The following is a 16966-nucleotide window of genomic DNA, read 5'->3' as shown; positions in this document are numbered from 1 at the left end:
TCTTAAAACTGGTAACCTTCCATGGTCCTTAGAAAACCTAAAAATACCTATCAAATGCCTCCTTATTGTTCCTACAATGTATTGCTCTAAACGATCCATCTTCACCAGATGCCATGGTCAACATATCAGTTTTCTGCCCATTTGGTATGCTGTAGCCATGATGCAGAATAAAAACAAGCTGAAGTGCCACAACTACATGTATTCGACCATGACAAAATTCTGACTGCTAAATTATTGACTTACCAGCTCAACATCAAGAACCTGAAGCAGTTTTTCTCTTAGTTGAGCCACATCACACATATCCCTCATGAGTTCACATAATTGCTGTTGTACATCTGGTGTTCCATTTTCATCACAAAAAACTGTTAACAGGGTCTGTAAAATATGCAAGAAATATATCACAAATGCAGGAAACCTGCGCAGAAGAAGCAAAAAGTGATCATGTAGGAATTATTTTATCTTATCCATAATGGAATTTTCTGGGAGATGATTCCACACTAAATAAAATATGCCTTCTGTCATAAAATGGTTTTTTTCTTAATATACAATGCATTTCAAAACTTGATGCTGTTTACACTCACAGCAAACACTTATATCAGTTTCTGATCATTTATTTGTCACTTATGAATTATTCTAAAGTTTCAATATTTTATTTCGACTTCAACTTAAAATATACTTAAACTATGCAAACATCCGTTACCCCCCTGGCCTCAACCTTCACAAGTCCCCATCATCCCCCTGTTTTTATCCCCTTCTGTAGTCCTTTTGCAGCCTCACACATGCCTTCTGTCACCACAGCTCACCTGCATCCTGCATGGTCCTAGCCATATCTCTACCCCCCCCCCCCCCCACTCACGCACACACAAAAACCACATTTCTCCAGATTCTGTACCTAACAGCCCATCATCCTATCTATGACATGTCCCTGCACACTTCCACTCTACCACAGGCAGCACTACATCATCTTCCCCATCCCTGCACCTCTATCTCTCAACCTCCACACTAGGGCTGTTAATAAAATAGCGATATTTATTCCAAAAAAATATTGACACCACCTCTCCTCCTCCCAGTCCATACAGTGGAAACACTTTTGTCACCAACCCTACCACTCAGACTCAACCAAAGACCAATACTGAACCTTGTCCAACTCAGTTTACTCCTCCATCCAACTGTGATCCACCCCCACTGCCCCCAAGCCACCCCCTGTTAACATTCCAGAATTTCTTAACCTCAAACCTTGCCTCACCATCATTCCCAAAATCCCTCAACATGTAGAACAACCTTAAATCTGCAGAAAGAACTGCAGACCACCATCTGATCTGAAAACTGTTCCCAACATTATAATACTACCTGCAGGCAAAGGCTCCACCACTGTCATTCTGAACTGCAAGGATTACACGGCGGAAGGACTCTGCCAGCTGGCGGATACTTCCACCTACAAACCTTGCCACAGTGACCCCATTCCAGTAATCCAACAGGATCTCCAGTCACTACTCAAATCCTTAGGCCCATCCCAGAAACTATCCCCGGAGTCCATCTCTCTACTCTCCCCTACCACTCCCCGCACTCCAACCTTCTACATGCTTCTTACGTCCATACACCTAACCAACCAGAATGTCCCATTGTGGCTGGTTACTGTGCCCCCACTGAGAGAATCTCTGCTCTTGTAGACCAACACCTTCAACGTATTACCCGGAACCTACCCTCCTATATAAAAGATACCAACCATTTCCTCCACCGACTCTCCACAGTTCCTGTCCCTTTACCACATGGTGCCCTGCTCATCACTATTGATGCCACCTCCCTTTACACTAACATCCCTAATGTCTATGGCCTTGATGCTATTGAACACTACCTTTCACAACACCTGATAGATTCCAAACAAATAACCTCCTTCCTAGTCTCCATGACCAACTATATCCTCACCCACAATTACTTCTGCTTTGAAGGCATCACCTACAGATAAATCCGGGGTACGGCTATGGGCACCCGCATGGCACCATCCTATGCCAACGTATTCATGGGCCATCTAGAGGAATCCTTCCTAAACACCGAGAATACTAAACCCCTCACCCGGTTCAGATTCACTGATGACATCTTTGCTATCAACATTCCTCCAGAATCTCAACAACTTCTCCCCCGTTTGTTTCACCTGGTCCTACTCAACCCAACAAGCCACCTTCCCAGATGTTGACCTCCACCTTGAAGATGGCTACATCAGTACTTCTGTCAATATCAACCCTACTAACCACCAGCAATACCTCCACTTCGACAGCTGCCACCCATTCCATACCAAGAAGTCCCTTCCGTACAGCCTAGCCGTCATCCAGCCTAGCCTGGTCATCACATCTGCAGTGACGAGCAGCCCCTCTCTAAATATACCGAGGATCTCCCTGAAGCCTTCACTGACAACAATTATCCTCCCAACCTTGTACAAAAACAAATCTCCCATGTCTTATCTTCCCAGTGTTCCACCACATCCCAAAGAGCCACCGTTCTGCCACAGAGGAGCATTCCCCTCGTAACTCAGTACCACCCAGGACTGCAGCAACTGAATCACTTTCTCCACCAGGGTTTTGATTATCTCTCGTTGTACCCTGAAATGAGAAATGTCCTGCCCTTATCCTTGCCACCCCTCCCACAGTGGTATTGCACTGTCCACCGAACTTACACAAAATACTCATCCATCCTTACACAACCCCTGCTCCCAATCCCTTACCTCATGGCTCATACCTCTGTAATGGACCTAGATGCAAGGCCCATCCCATACATCCTCCCACCACCACATACTCAAGTCCAGTCCAGTCACTAATATCACCTGTCCCATCAAAGGCAGGGCTACCTGTGAAACCAGTATGTGGTCTACAAGCTAAGCTGCAGCCACTGTGGTGCATTCTATGTAAGCATGACACCCAACAAGCTGTCTGTCAACATGAATGGCCACCGACAAACTGTGGCCAGGAAACAAGTGGACCACCATGTTGCCGAACACGCTGCCAAACATGACATCCTTCATTTCAATGACTGCTTCACAGCCTGTGCCATGTGGATCCTTCCCAACAACACCAGCTTTTATGATCTGCATAGGTGGGAACTTTCCCTGCAATACAGCCTACGTTCCCGTGACCCTCCAGGCCTCAACCTTCGATAGTAGTTGTCCTCACCCATCCAGCCCCTTCCCTGCTCCCACTCCAGCACTACACAACTGTCATTCAACCACCACATCCAGTATTTTTTATTTTACTTTTTATTTATTTCTTTCCTTTTCCACTACTTCCCCCCCCCCCCCCTCCCCATCCCCACTCTTGCCTGCCACCCAACCTGCAGCACTTCACTGCCTGCCATCCCTACCTATCATCCCTCCCCCTCTCTGCTCCAGTCGCCTCCTTTCCCCCACCCAGTCACCACTCCCATCATGCACTGGTGCTGCTGTTCGCAGTGTGGTTTCAGTTGCCTGAGATTGCAGTCGTGTGTGTGAGTTGCATTTGTTGTTGTTGTTGTTGGTGGTGTGTGTGTGTGTGTGTGTGTGTGTGTGTGTGTGTGTGTGTGTGTGTGTGTCGCGCGCATGCGCGTGCACGCATGTGTGTGTCTATTGTTGACATAGGCCATTGGCTGAAAGCTTTAAGTGTGAAAATCTTTTTGCTGTGTCTATCTGTGACCCAGAATCTCCACTATATGAGTAGCAACTTTCCCTCTCACAATATTGTTACATTCCGTCCTGGATTTTCTATTTTTTGAAAAATAGTTATGCATTTTTAATAAATTTATCACACACCGATCTTGACTGTCACGACAGAGTGCTGTCAAAACTGAAATCTAATAGACATTTTTACGTAAGCCGGTCTAACAGTCCCTGTTAAGATTTTCGTCTATGAAGCAGGAGTTGCCTATTGAAAAGTGTCTGAAACCATGATTAAACTTTGCCTTATCTGGAACCAAGTTTTTAATGGTTGCAGGCAATTTACTGCAAATGCGCGTTTCTGAATATCTGACACGTTTTTGGACCAAGGTAAGTGATTTTAGGTCTATGTAGATTGTTCTTATTCCTAATATTGATAATATGTATTGAATTGAGCTATTGGTTGGAAATAGAGGCCGTGATTGTGACCGTGTGTGTGTGTGTGTGTGTGTGTGTGTGTGTGTGTGTGTGTGTGTGTGTGTGTGAGAGAGAGAGAGAGAGAGAGAGAGAGAGAGAGAGAGAGAGAGAGAGTATTTGTGTGTTTATCTGATGTTAAAAAAAATAAAAAAACTGTCTCCTTTTATACATGCCTGTCTGCTGTTCAACATCTCCTCCACTTCGATGAAACACATTTAGAAGACATCTGGATGCAGAGCTCAGAATATATTTACTGGCAATATTTACAGCTAAAATTTTGCCCCTTTTTGTCCCTACACTGTTCTGTGGCAAAGCAATGTTAAATGATCACAAAAGTCAGATATATATAAAAGTAAATTCCCCAGGATTATTGTACGAAAATGGGTGTGTTTTCTTCGTAAGAAATCGTGCATTAAAATTGTTGATATGCTTTACTATAAAAGGAGTTATATTTTGAAATATTCAAATTTTAAATTTCATGCTTTACCAATGAAAAACTAAAAGAAGTAGTTTAGATTAAATAAAATTTTAAAATAGTTGCAGTGTATGGTGCATCAAGGTCAAGCTGAATGTTACATTTTCTAGTGTGTGTGTGTGTGTGTGTGTGTGTGTGTGTGTGTGTGTGTGTGTGTGTGCAAAAGCTGAAACACAGGGAATGTAGAGATCACTAGTGTGTCTTGAATGCAATGAGGACTGCTTATAAGAACATGTTTACTAACATCTGAACGTAGCTACGAAATTGTGAGGCGCTTTTAAATGAAGCTCTCAATAACAGAGCAGCATACGTCCAACAAACTGGTATTATTAGTATGCTCTGCTTCATTTCCATAGTCATTTAATGTTGCTTCACCAAACCACAATGTAAGCTACATTTTTCTCGTTCTTTTTCTGTACTTACACAATACATGAATAAATTCAGGTTTCTTGTCTTTTTGCATAAAGTATTTAAATATCCATTATAACTGACACTTGAAATGTCAGTTTTACATCCACTAGAAAATGGCTTAAATATACAATGCCTGACAAAAAAAAGTCAAGCACCCCAAACACTGTCAGATGTCAATGTAATTTTGTACATGTACACATCATTAGTGGGTATGTATAAATAATTATATTTGCAATTCACTGTGACACGTAGAACAGCTATCCCAGTACATTAGCGTTACTTGTGTTTAGAATTGTTACCAGACCTGGTACAAAGGGTGGGAACTGCACCAGATGTTGAGTGATCACTGTGGGGGCATGAAATTACTGTACTCCCACATGAGACAGCATTATCAGCACCTGAATTTCAACACTGGGTCTCCATTCACTTTGCTGGTTGAGTTGCACAGTATCCAGATTTGTAGCACATTTGGATGTGACAGTGGCCTGTTGTTGGACTGCATGGGAATGTAAGGGAAGGTATGACTTCAGGAGTCGGCTAGTGTGATTGAGGGAATTATGATGTGACGACAACATGTCAGGCATCCTGTATCCTCCCGTGTTACATCCGACGCTAAGTATTGTGATGCAATTTCTCAACAGGATATTGTTTGTCCAAACATGACATGGACCTCTATTAACTGCCTGTGTAATGTTGAGGTACTCCTATGGCCAGACAAAACTCCCAGTTCTGTCCCCGACAGAACGTGTGGAACCAACTCAGCCAACAATTATGTCCCAGTGCTAGTATCCAAGACATCAAGAAACAGTTACAACAGCTGTAGGTCAGATTGCCTCAGGAAAACATAGCTTTCTGACACCCTTCTTACCAGTGCACGCATCCAGGCCAGAGGTGGTGCAACGTCATACTGACAACTGGGCTGTGAATTTGATTCAATTTTGTTATCACTGAAATAACGACACAAACCCTCTCAACCCATGCTGTTTCAGTTTTGCTTTTTCTGTCATGCAGATAGAGTGTGTGTGTGTGTGTGTGTGTGTGTGTGTGTGTGTGTGTGTGTGTGTGTGTGTGTGTGTGTGTGTGTGAACTTTTCTTAAAAAAATTTATTTGAAATATGATTTCTGATTTTTTATTAACTTCTATGAAGTACATAAAGACAGCTGATATTACTTGTGACATGTTATGGGTATTATATTATTACAAAAATATAGCATATTTCAAAAAGAATTTAACAATTTATATTTATTGGTAGGCACGTGCTACAAAACAGGGATGATCTAATTTTTAGCAATTTATGTTCATTGATAAGCACCTGCTATTAAACAGGGACAGAATGTAAAACACATATAAAACATTAAATTTTTTTGCTATGTTATTAACTATTGCTCTAAGGTGCAATTACAAAACATTTTATATTATGATGTATTATGGGAATGAAATGTGTGTTGATAGAATAGGTGTGACACGGTTTCAGAGAAATGCTGCTAGATGCCAGTCTTTCCATTGCTGATCTTTAGTTTGAAGCACAGTGGCATCTGGCAACAGCTGAAGTAGTGTAAGCTAGTAACTGTGGTCCCAAAATGATGTAAAAGTATGACAGCTATTTTATGGCAATTACATTTACAACATTTTGTACTTTAATTCGTGTTATGTACAAAAGTGTTGGTGCTTTGGGTGTATTTTCTTTTTTTGCTAATGGTGAAAAACAATTTTTTCAATATAAAAAGATAGAATATCTGTGCAAAGATAAGGAGCATGTCAACGTCATACTTCTGATCTAAGAGTGAAGAGCATTTTGCTAACTTTTGACCAGAGCCCACAGAAGCCTACTCACAATGCAACCAGACATCTTTTAATCTCCTATATGACAGGCAAGTGTTAAGGTGACCTATGGACTAGTGAGTAAAATTTTTGCAAGCTTTTGGGTTTGATGACAAAAGGAAATGTGTTGACATTAATAATACTCGCTTAGATAAAATATAAGACGTATTTTTATTACAATTAATTTTCGTGTCAGTGCTAAAGTTAACAGGTATAACGTGTGTAGGGAGAACCAGAACACTCAGAAAATCATTGAGCAGGAATGATATTTGCCTAATGCGATTGTATTTTCATTATTTTTGTAATCGTCATTGGAAATAGTGGCAATCTTCAAACAATATTTGGTAAATGTTAAAAAGCAGTCTTGATCACAAATACACATTTATATTAAAATGGTGATCAGTTTTACTCTATTTTAGACCATCATCAGACCACACTCCAAGGTGGCAAGCAGGGACCAAGTATGGTTTGATGATGATCTAGAGTACATGGAAACTGGTCACCATTTTTAAATAAATGTGTACATGCTCTTAATTTTTATTAAAAATGATGTGCTCTGCTCCGCTTCCTACAAAACTGTTTATGAAGCATACTTTTCTGGGAATAACACAGTGCCAGGAATGAGTTATCCTGAAATACAGCAGATGACACTATTTTTTCTGAAAGGTTGCAACAATTTCTTATTCCAACAGGATGGAACTCCACCCCACTGGCTAGACTATTCATGAAAATTTCTCACTGAAAAACTGCCTCAGCACTGAATATGGCACATGGGACACAGACACTGCCCTACATTCATGGCATCCAAGATCTTCAGACATGACCACATCTGATTTCTTTGTGAGGGTATGTACAACTCATGATGTAAATGAACTGAAAACAGAGTAACAGCAGCAGTGACTTCTATCAATGAAAAAATCTTATATTAAGTGATATATTATTGTGTACATGTAGTCTGGTCAGCTGGTGGTGAAGACTGAGCTTTTGTAATAACATAGCAAAAAACCTTTAGAGTTTTGTGGGTATTTTACAATTTGTCCGAGTTCTGTAGCATGTTTTCATCAACAAATACAACCTGCTGTAATCAGATCATTCTCCACTAAACAACCTGCACTGAACATCAACTAAAACCTTAATTCTGGAAATAAGACTCAAACAGCAGTTACTTTGAAACAAAATGATGAAAAAGTAGGACGAATATTTTACAGAAATTAAATAAGCAACAATTTGTAATTTAATTCCTGCTATGTACTCTAACGTCCCAAAGCAAATATGGTAAAAAGTTTTGTGATTGTTTACTTAGCACATTAATGTTGGCAGTATCACTTTTATGAGATTTAACAATAAACTGCAACATATTCCATCATTTCAGAAACAGTGTGAATGAATTTGTTATTACTAACTTACCTGACAATATTGTGAAAAAGATAGATTTCTACTCACCATATAGCGGAGATGCTGAGTTGCAGATAGGCAATACAAAAAGACTGTCGAACAAGCAAGGTTTCGGTCAGAAAGGCCTTAATCAGAATTAGAGAACTAACACACAACACGAAAGTCTCTGACTGCCAAGGCCAAATTGTGAGCAGCAGTGCATGATGGGAGAATCCATCTGGTGTTTTTTTTTTTTTTTTTTTTTTTGAAAGGGGGGGGGGGGAGGGTAAGGAGGAGGTTGGGGTGGTGAGGGAGAAGGATAGCAGGGCATGGGTACTGGATGGTGAAGTGTTGCTTCTCATTATTCCATCCTTGATTTTCCATTGTTTGAATGGTAACCTACTTGTTATACAGCAGTTTCTGTGACAATTCTTTCCATATATTCATATTCATTCTCTCTCTGACACATTTTATGACAACTTCCTCCATACTAGATATGCTTTCATCTGCCCCTTTTTCCAAAACTCTACAATTTTTTACAGGGGGAAATCAAACTTACAGAAAGACTCCCACTGAATTGTCCTATTAAACTTCCACTCTCTCCGGAGGTATTGGTGCTGGTACTGAGTATAGCTTGAGCAAGTGAGAGTGCCGGGGCTGCAACAGCAGAACATGGAATAGAGCACAGCGCCAACTGTAAAATGCGGCTATACAGTGGCATGAGGTCTTCTATACGGATTAAGATTAAAGTCTGCAAGAATTCCAGCAGCATGCCAAGCTCTTCATGTGGATCTGACTGGCAGTGCTGATCTAACAGCTTCTCCACGCCATCCTTAAAGCTGAAACAGTATACATGTTATAGTTTTCTTCCTACTTCATGCAATGTGTAAAGCTGTGGGTAAAACTTATCATAAACAAAAATTTTGATGGAATAATTTTGGCTTACAACAGTTATTTATCGCAACAGCAGCTTTTTGAGGCTCACAACGAAAGGAGTTAGAGGTAATATGTATTGTATGGTGTCATTTAGTGTGTTTACAAATGTGGTTTGTTAATCCTCTCAGCTACTAATTCAGGTGAAATTTTAATTACTTTTGATTTCAACTATGAACACATTCTTGGGAGATTGTACATAAATGAGCCCAAATCTGCACATACTTTGAGTAATAGGAGTTATCAGTAAATAACTGTTAGGCCTTTAACTCCCTAGTAAGAAAGACAAGAAAGAGTACTCGCTGTTTAAAAATTACGTCTCGAAGTTACGTTTTTCAAAATACAAAACAGTTAAAAACATTGTACAATTGGTAAGCACAGTGAAAGGAATTTTCACAGCAATAAAAACTGCACTTTCTGGGTTCACAAAATGATGCAACGAAAAACATGGTGATGTCAAACTACTAAAATAAATTAAATAGCAAATTCCGTAATTTTGGCAAGGGTTATCTTACCACCGTAATTTTAGTCCAGAAATCATTATAACTATGGACAAATCATATTACCTGACATGTCTGCAAATGTGATGAGTGGTGGTACTGTGCATCAGTGGTTGATGTTTTAAGAGTGAAAAGATAAATGTTCTTTATAATGACAGCAACGGCAACCCATCCATAGGCAGCGATGAACTGGTACACAAAATTAACAAAAAATTGTGAAAACAGGCATTTCACAATATCTCAACTGTCAGACAAGTTTCCACAGAGTTATCAGGGTCTTTATGGTGAGATCATGATTATAAAATTATGATACCACAAGTTCTCTGCTTGTTGTGTTCCGAAACTCTTATGAGAACTACAAAAAGCTACATATGACTTTCTTTGGATTTTTCTTTTCATTAGGAAGTGGAAGGAGAAGGCACATTAACATAATTGTTTCCTGTTCAAAACATTGGTTTCTTACGGTAACAAAGTAACGAAACAGCACTCAATGTATAAGATCAACTACCTTGGCCAAGAAACCAAAAATAAAGCACACCAAGGTCTCTCAGCCAAATATGTTATGAACGTTATTTTTTGGAATACTAAGAGAATACTGTTTGCAGATTTTATGGAATGTGGAAGGACAATCTATTTTGAAACCTACTGTGAGAAATTAACAAAAACTGGAAAGAGCCATTCAAAACAAGCAATCGATGGTAGGCTATGAAAACCCCATGACTGCATTTTGTTAAATTTTACAGGAGAAATAAAAATAGTTTCTTATAAACTATATATAAAGTGATACTATAATGTTTCAACCTCTGTAACTATATAGCAGAAGCCTAGTTATTGACAGAGTAGAGAAATCCATGCATTTCCATGTCCCTCTTTCATAATGGAGTCACTGGTAACTAGAATCATATAATTTTCACAGACAAATGGAGTGACAAGGTTTTCATTGCCTACCATTACAATATGCCATCTTCACTACTAAAGTCATGTTTCTGCACAACATGCACTTGACCTCAATCTGCCCAGCAAACACAAAAATTGGTTGTATCAGTTCAAAATTCCCAGTTTTTAACATTCGCCCTACAGTCCAGTCTTGGCTTCAAGCGATTTTGACCTCATAATGGACATGAAAAAATTTCAAGATACTGTCACAAACTGGCTAGAATTTCAGATGGCACAATTTTATGCAGAGTGAACAGGTCAACTTGATATGATGTATGATAAATGCTTAAATCTGCATTATAATTATACAGAGAAGTAATGCAAAAGTGTAGAATTTATATAAAAAAACTGCTTTAAGTATTCCAATATCTTATTTTCAGCCGAACGGAGATCAGCCTTACACTACACACACTTGGCTGACATTCTCTGTCTTTTAATCACACATTCATCATCAGAAGCACATTAGATGAGCCACATTTAACTTAACCTCTCATGCTAACGTCAAACAGCATGTTTCCATATTCAACACTTCATGTTCCATATCCCTTAGTTATTTTGTATGGAAAAAACACCACCAAGCACAGGAAAAATTTGGCAAGGACTGGATAGTTACCCAAAGGAACATAAGGAGATTTTTTGTTCATGTTCAACACGAACTGTCAAGAAAACTGTCATTTAACAGAGCCAGAATGAGCAAATGGGACTCAAGCTCCATTATAAGAAACTGATTAAGACATGGATGTTACTCCAATCACCTTTATAACAAAGCTGTTGATTCCCCAATGTGCAGTCAAGACAGTGAAGATGAAACTGTGTTAAATCATGTCATTTTAGTACGAACTAAATACCAGACATGGCAAACAAAATTATATGAAAAGTTGAACCAGCTGAATTTTCCGTTGCTGACATCCATCAATGCTATAAGGATTTATATTACTGGTAATTTTTCAAAGATACAGACATCAATATTAAGTTACATTTGATGATGATGGTTAAATATGTATATCTACTTGTATGATGCATTCATGTATAGTTTCAGTTTAGTTATAGATGACTACAATAAAATATGCAATTGTTGATTAGTAGGTGGATATCACCCCAAACCAACTAAGTACAACAATAACCTAGTGTCCTCAATCCAGCTACCATAAAAGAGACAAAACAAGAGCAAGAGTTAATAAGAGCGGAAAGCTACGTGCATTGTATGTGGTATAAGTGGAGGGATAGAATAAGGAGCCTCTGAACACTTGCACATTTGCTAAACCTTAATACACGATTTCTCTTGCTGCAGCTTAGTGAGTAGATATTTTTATTTTCACTGATAAAACAAATTATTTTCATACTCATTTAGACAGGTACAAAGAAGATTAACTGATAATTTATTCATGCAATCTTTGCCACTGTCAAATATACAACTCAAAGAAAACCAATAAAATCACCTTGTATATGAAAGAAGAACTTGCCGTGTGTGGGTAATGGAGTTAACATCAGCGAAGAAATCTAATATCAGTCTCAGTAGAAATGTGTCTCTGGTTCTGAGAACTTCTTTTATACTCATGAATGCCACTGTCACAAAATAAAGTATATCTCCATCAGGTATTCCTCCTGATACACTGTCACATTCTGTTAGCAGCTTCAGTACCTGTGCCCATAAGGAAAGAGATAGTGATAAAACTTGTAGCTTTACTATTTCTGTAAAAGTTCATGACAACACATTGTTCTATTAGCATTCGTTGAATAATATTAATATTAAATAATGATAATAATAATTTTAAATAATAATAATAATAATAATAATAATAATAATAATAATTATTATTATTATTATTATTATTATTATTATTATTATTATTATTATTATCTTTTTGACTTTTTTTTTCTCAGACTTAAGTCTGGTTAAAAATGGAACGTGACGCGGACCTCGGTCAAGCGTGACTTCCTTGTAACTGTATGGTATATGTTATATTGCATGTAGGAACTTTCGGGTAATTGAACATGTATCAATAATTACAGATTTTTGTAGTTGTATATATATGTTTGGATGTAGCTGTATTGCATTGATGTACTGGTGGATATTGTGAGGTATGACTCCTGTAGTTGATAGTATAATTGGGATAATGTCAACTTTATCCTGATGCCACATGTCCTTGACTTCCTCAGCCAGTTGGATGTATTTTTCAATTTTTTCTCCTGTTTTCTTCTGTATATTTGTTGTGTTGGGTATGGATATTTCAATTAGTTGTGTTAATTTCTTCTTTTTATTGGTGAGTATGATGTCAGGCTTGTTATGTGGTGTTGTTTTATCTTTTATAATCGTTCTGTTCCAGTATAATTTGTATTCATCATTTTCCAGTACATTTTGTGGTGTGTACTTGTATGTGGGAACGTGTTGTTTTATTAGTTTATGTTTTATGGCAAGTTGTTGATGTATTATTTTTGCTACATTGTCATGTCTTCTGGGGTATTCTGTATTTGCTAGTATTGTACATCCGCTTGTGATGTGATCTACTGTTTCTATTTGTTGTTTGCAAAGTCTGCATTTATCTGTTGTGGTATTGGGATCTTTAATAATATGCTTGCTGTAATATCTGGTGTTTATTGTTTGATCCTGTATTGCGATCATGAATCCTTCCGTCTCACTGTATATATTGCCGTTTCTTAGCCATGTGTTGGATGCGTCTTGATCTATGTGTGGCTGTGTTAGATGATACGGGTGCTTGCCGTGTAGCGTTTTCTTTTTCCAATTTACTTTCTTTGTATCTGTTGATGTTATGTGATCTAAAGGGTTGTAGAAGTGGTTATGAAATTGCAATGGTGTAGCTGATGTATTTATATGAGTGATTGCTTTGTGTATTTTGCTAGTTTCTGCTCGTTCTAGAAAGAATTTTCTTAAATTGTCTACCTGTCCATAATGTAGGTTTTTTATATCTATAAATCCCCTTCCACCTTCCTTTCTGCTTAATGTGAATCTTTCTGTTGCTGAATGTATGTGATGTATTCTATATTTGTGGCATTGTGATCGTGTAAGTGTATTGAGTGCTTCTAGGTCTGTGTCACTCCATTTCACTACTCCAAATGAGTAGGTCAATACTGGTATAGCATAAGTATTTATAGCTTTTGACTTGTTTCTTGCTGTCAATTCTGTTTTCAGTATTTTTGTTAGTCTTTGTCTATTATTATTATTATTATTATTATTATTATTATTATTATTACTCTTTCCTTTCTCAGACGTTATGTCTGGTTAAAAATGGAAAGTGATGCGGACCTTGATCAAGCGTGACATCCTTTTAACTGTACGGTATATGTTACATTGCATTTAGGAACTTTCAGGTAGTTGAACACGTATCAATAATTACAGATTTCTGTAGTTGTATGTATCGTTTGGCTGTAGCTGTATTGCGTTGATGTACTGGTGAATATTGTTTGGTATGACTCCTGTAGTCAATAGTATAATTGGTATAATGTCAGCTGTATCCTGATGCCATATGTCCTTGACTTCCTCAGCCAGTGGGATGTATTTTTCAATTTTTTCTCCTGTTTTCTTCTGTTTATTTGTTGTATTGGGTATGGATATTTCGATTAGTTGTGTTAATTTCTTCTTTTTATTGGTGAGTATGATGTCAGGTTTGTTATGTGGTGGTGTTTTATGGTTCTGTTCCAGTATAATTTGTATTCATCATTCTCCAGTACATTTTGTGGTGCATACTTGTATGTGGAAACGTGTTGTTTTATTAGTTTATGTTGTATGGCAAGTTGTTGTTGTATTATTTTTGCTACATTGTCATGTCTTCTGGGGTATTCTGTATTTGCTAGTATTGTACATCTGCTTGGGATGTGATCTACTGTTTCTATTTGTTGTTTGCAAAGTCTGCATTTATCTGTTGTGGTATTGGGATCTTTAATAATATGCTTGCTGTAATATCTGATGTTTATTGTTTGATCCTGTATTGCAATCATGAATCCTTCCATCTCACTGTATATATTGCCTTTTCTTAGCCATGTGTTTGATGCGTCTTGATCGATGTGTGGCTGTGTTAGATGATACGGGTGCTTGCCATGTAGTGTTTTCTTTTTCCAGTTTACTTTCTTCGTATCTGTTGATGTTGTGATCTAAAGGGTTGTAGAAGTGGTTATGAAATTGCAATGGTGTAGCTGATGTATTTATATGAGTGATTGCTTCGTGTATTTTGCTAGTTTCTGCTCATTCTATAAAGAATTTTCTTAAATTGTCTACCTGTCCATAATGTAGGTTTTTTTTTGTCGATAAATCCCCTTCCTCCTCCCTTTCTGCTTAATGTGAATCTTTCTGTTGCTGAATGTATGTGATGTATTCTATATTTGTGGCATTGTGATCGTGGAAGTATATTGAGTGCTTCTAGGTCTGTATTACTCCATTTCACTACTCCAAATGAGTAGGTCAATATTGGTATAGCATAAGTATTTATAGCTTTTGTCTTGTTTCTTGCTGTCAATTCTGTTTTCAGTATTTTTGTTAGTCTTTGTCTATATTTCCTTTTAGTTCTTCATTAATATTTGTATAATCTATTCCTATTTTTTGTATGTATCCTAGATATTTGTAGGCATCTGTTTTTTCCATCGCTTCTATGCAGTCGCTGTGGTTATCCAATATGTAATCTTCTTGTTTAGTGTATTTTCCCTTGACTATGCTATTTTTCTTACATTTGTCTGTTCCAAAAGCCATATTTATATCATTGCTGAATACTTCTGTTATCTTTAGTAATTGGGTGAGTTGTTGATTTGTGCTGCCAGTAGTTTTAGATCATCCATGTACAGCAAATGTGTGATTTTGTGTTGGTATGTTCCAGTAATATTATATCCATAATTTGTATTATTTAGCATGTTGGATAGCGGATCCAGAGCAAGGCAGAACCAGAAAGGACTTAATGAGTCTCCTTGGTATATTCCACGCTTAATCTGTATTGGCTGTGATGTGATATTATTTGAATCTGTTTGGATATTAAGTGTGGTTTTCCAATTTTTCATTACTATGTTTAGGAACTGTATCAATTTAGGATCTACTTTGTATATTTCCAATATTTGTAGTAACCATGAGTGGGGTACACTATCAAAAGCTTTTTGGTAATCAATGTATGCATAGTGTGGCGACCTTTGTTTAGTTTTAGCTTGATATGTCACCTCTGCATCTATTATCAGTTGCTCTTTACATCCTTGTGCTCCTTTGCAACAGCCTTTTTGTTCTTCATTTATAATTTTGTTCTGGGTTGTATGTGTCATTAACTTCTGTGTAATGACTGCAGTTAATAATTTGTATATTGTTGGTAGGCATGTTATGGGGCGATATTTAGCTGGGATTGCTGTGTCTGCTTGATCTTTAGGTTTCAGATAAGTTATTCCATGTGTAAGTATCAGGGAATGTGTATGGTGCTGCAATATAACTGTTAAATAATTTAGTTAGATGTGAATGTGTTGAGGTGAACTACTTTAGCCAGAAATTTGCTATTTTATCTTTTCCAGGGGCTTTCCAATTGTGAGTAGAATTAATTGCTCTGGTGACTTCATGTCACAAAATTATCACTTCAGGCATTTGTGGTATCATCTTGTATGTTTCTGTTTCTGCTTGTATCCACTGTGCATGCCTGTTATGTTGTACTGGGTTTGACCATATGTTGCTCCAGAAGTGTTCCATGTCTGTTATGTTTGGTAGATTGTCTATTTTAATGTGTGTGTTATCTATTGTCTGGTAAATTTTCTTTTGGTTTGTGTTGAATGTTTGGTTTTGTTTCCTTCTATTTTCACTTTTTTTGTATCTTCTAAGTCGTTTGGCTAATGCTTGTAATTTCTGCTTCTTTTCATCTAATTGCTCTATCACTTCTTGTTGTGAGATTTTACCTAACCTTACCTGTCTTAAGATTTCGTTTTCCTCTGATTGTTTAATTGATGTGTGTTGGTCTTTGTTTGTTTGCTCTGGGATGTTTGAGTCCATTACTGTATTTTCTTCTTCTGAATGCATATTATTTTGCTCCAGTATTTGTTGTACTTGTTGTTTGATGTTTTCTAATTCTGACTGGGGTATCCTGTTATTTTTGATTATTACACGGATCTGATCAGCCAGTCGTTGTTCTGTTAAAAATTTTAATTCTGGGTATCTGGTAATAAATGTTGTGTATACTTGTGATCTGTATCCAGTTGTGATGGTTCCTAAGTTTGTTGCTTGGTAATAACAGAATACGAAGTGTCAGTTAACTTCATCTGACCATCTCATCCTCTGTCTTTGTTTTCCTTCTAGGGTGGTTGCAGGAAGCATATCCTGCAAAACACCTCTATTTGGATTTAAATCATTTCCCATGTGACTAGCAGTGTTGTTACCATTGTGGACAGGCATAGGGTTCAAGCGTAGTCCCCGACCATGACAGCACTTGTCCGAGGCTTCATTAGTTC

General features: G+C 37.7%; 1 protein-coding gene across 1 annotated transcript in view; it reads right to left on the bottom strand.

Annotated features, from left to right (window-relative positions):
* The window catches only part of LOC126100817 (uncharacterized), a 157193-nt gene that overhangs the window by 86965 nt on the left and 53262 nt on the right, over positions 1-16966 (bottom strand). The window contains exons 4-6 of the mRNA XM_049911448.1: positions 11986-12188; positions 8737-9016; positions 244-375 (exon numbers count right to left, since the gene is read on the bottom strand). Of these exons, the coding sequence (XP_049767405.1) occupies positions 244-375; positions 8737-9016; positions 11986-12188 (615 nt within the window). The remainder of the gene's footprint in view (positions 1-243; positions 376-8736; positions 9017-11985; positions 12189-16966) is intronic.

The sequence above is a fragment of the Schistocerca cancellata genome, chromosome 9 (genome assembly GCF_023864275.1).
Source record: "Schistocerca cancellata isolate TAMUIC-IGC-003103 chromosome 9, iqSchCanc2.1, whole genome shotgun sequence".
Classification (NCBI taxonomy): Eukaryota; Metazoa; Arthropoda; class Insecta; order Orthoptera; family Acrididae; genus Schistocerca; species Schistocerca cancellata.
Note: the sequence above shows the minus strand (reverse complement) of the source record. Positions and strands in the feature narration are given on the sequence as shown.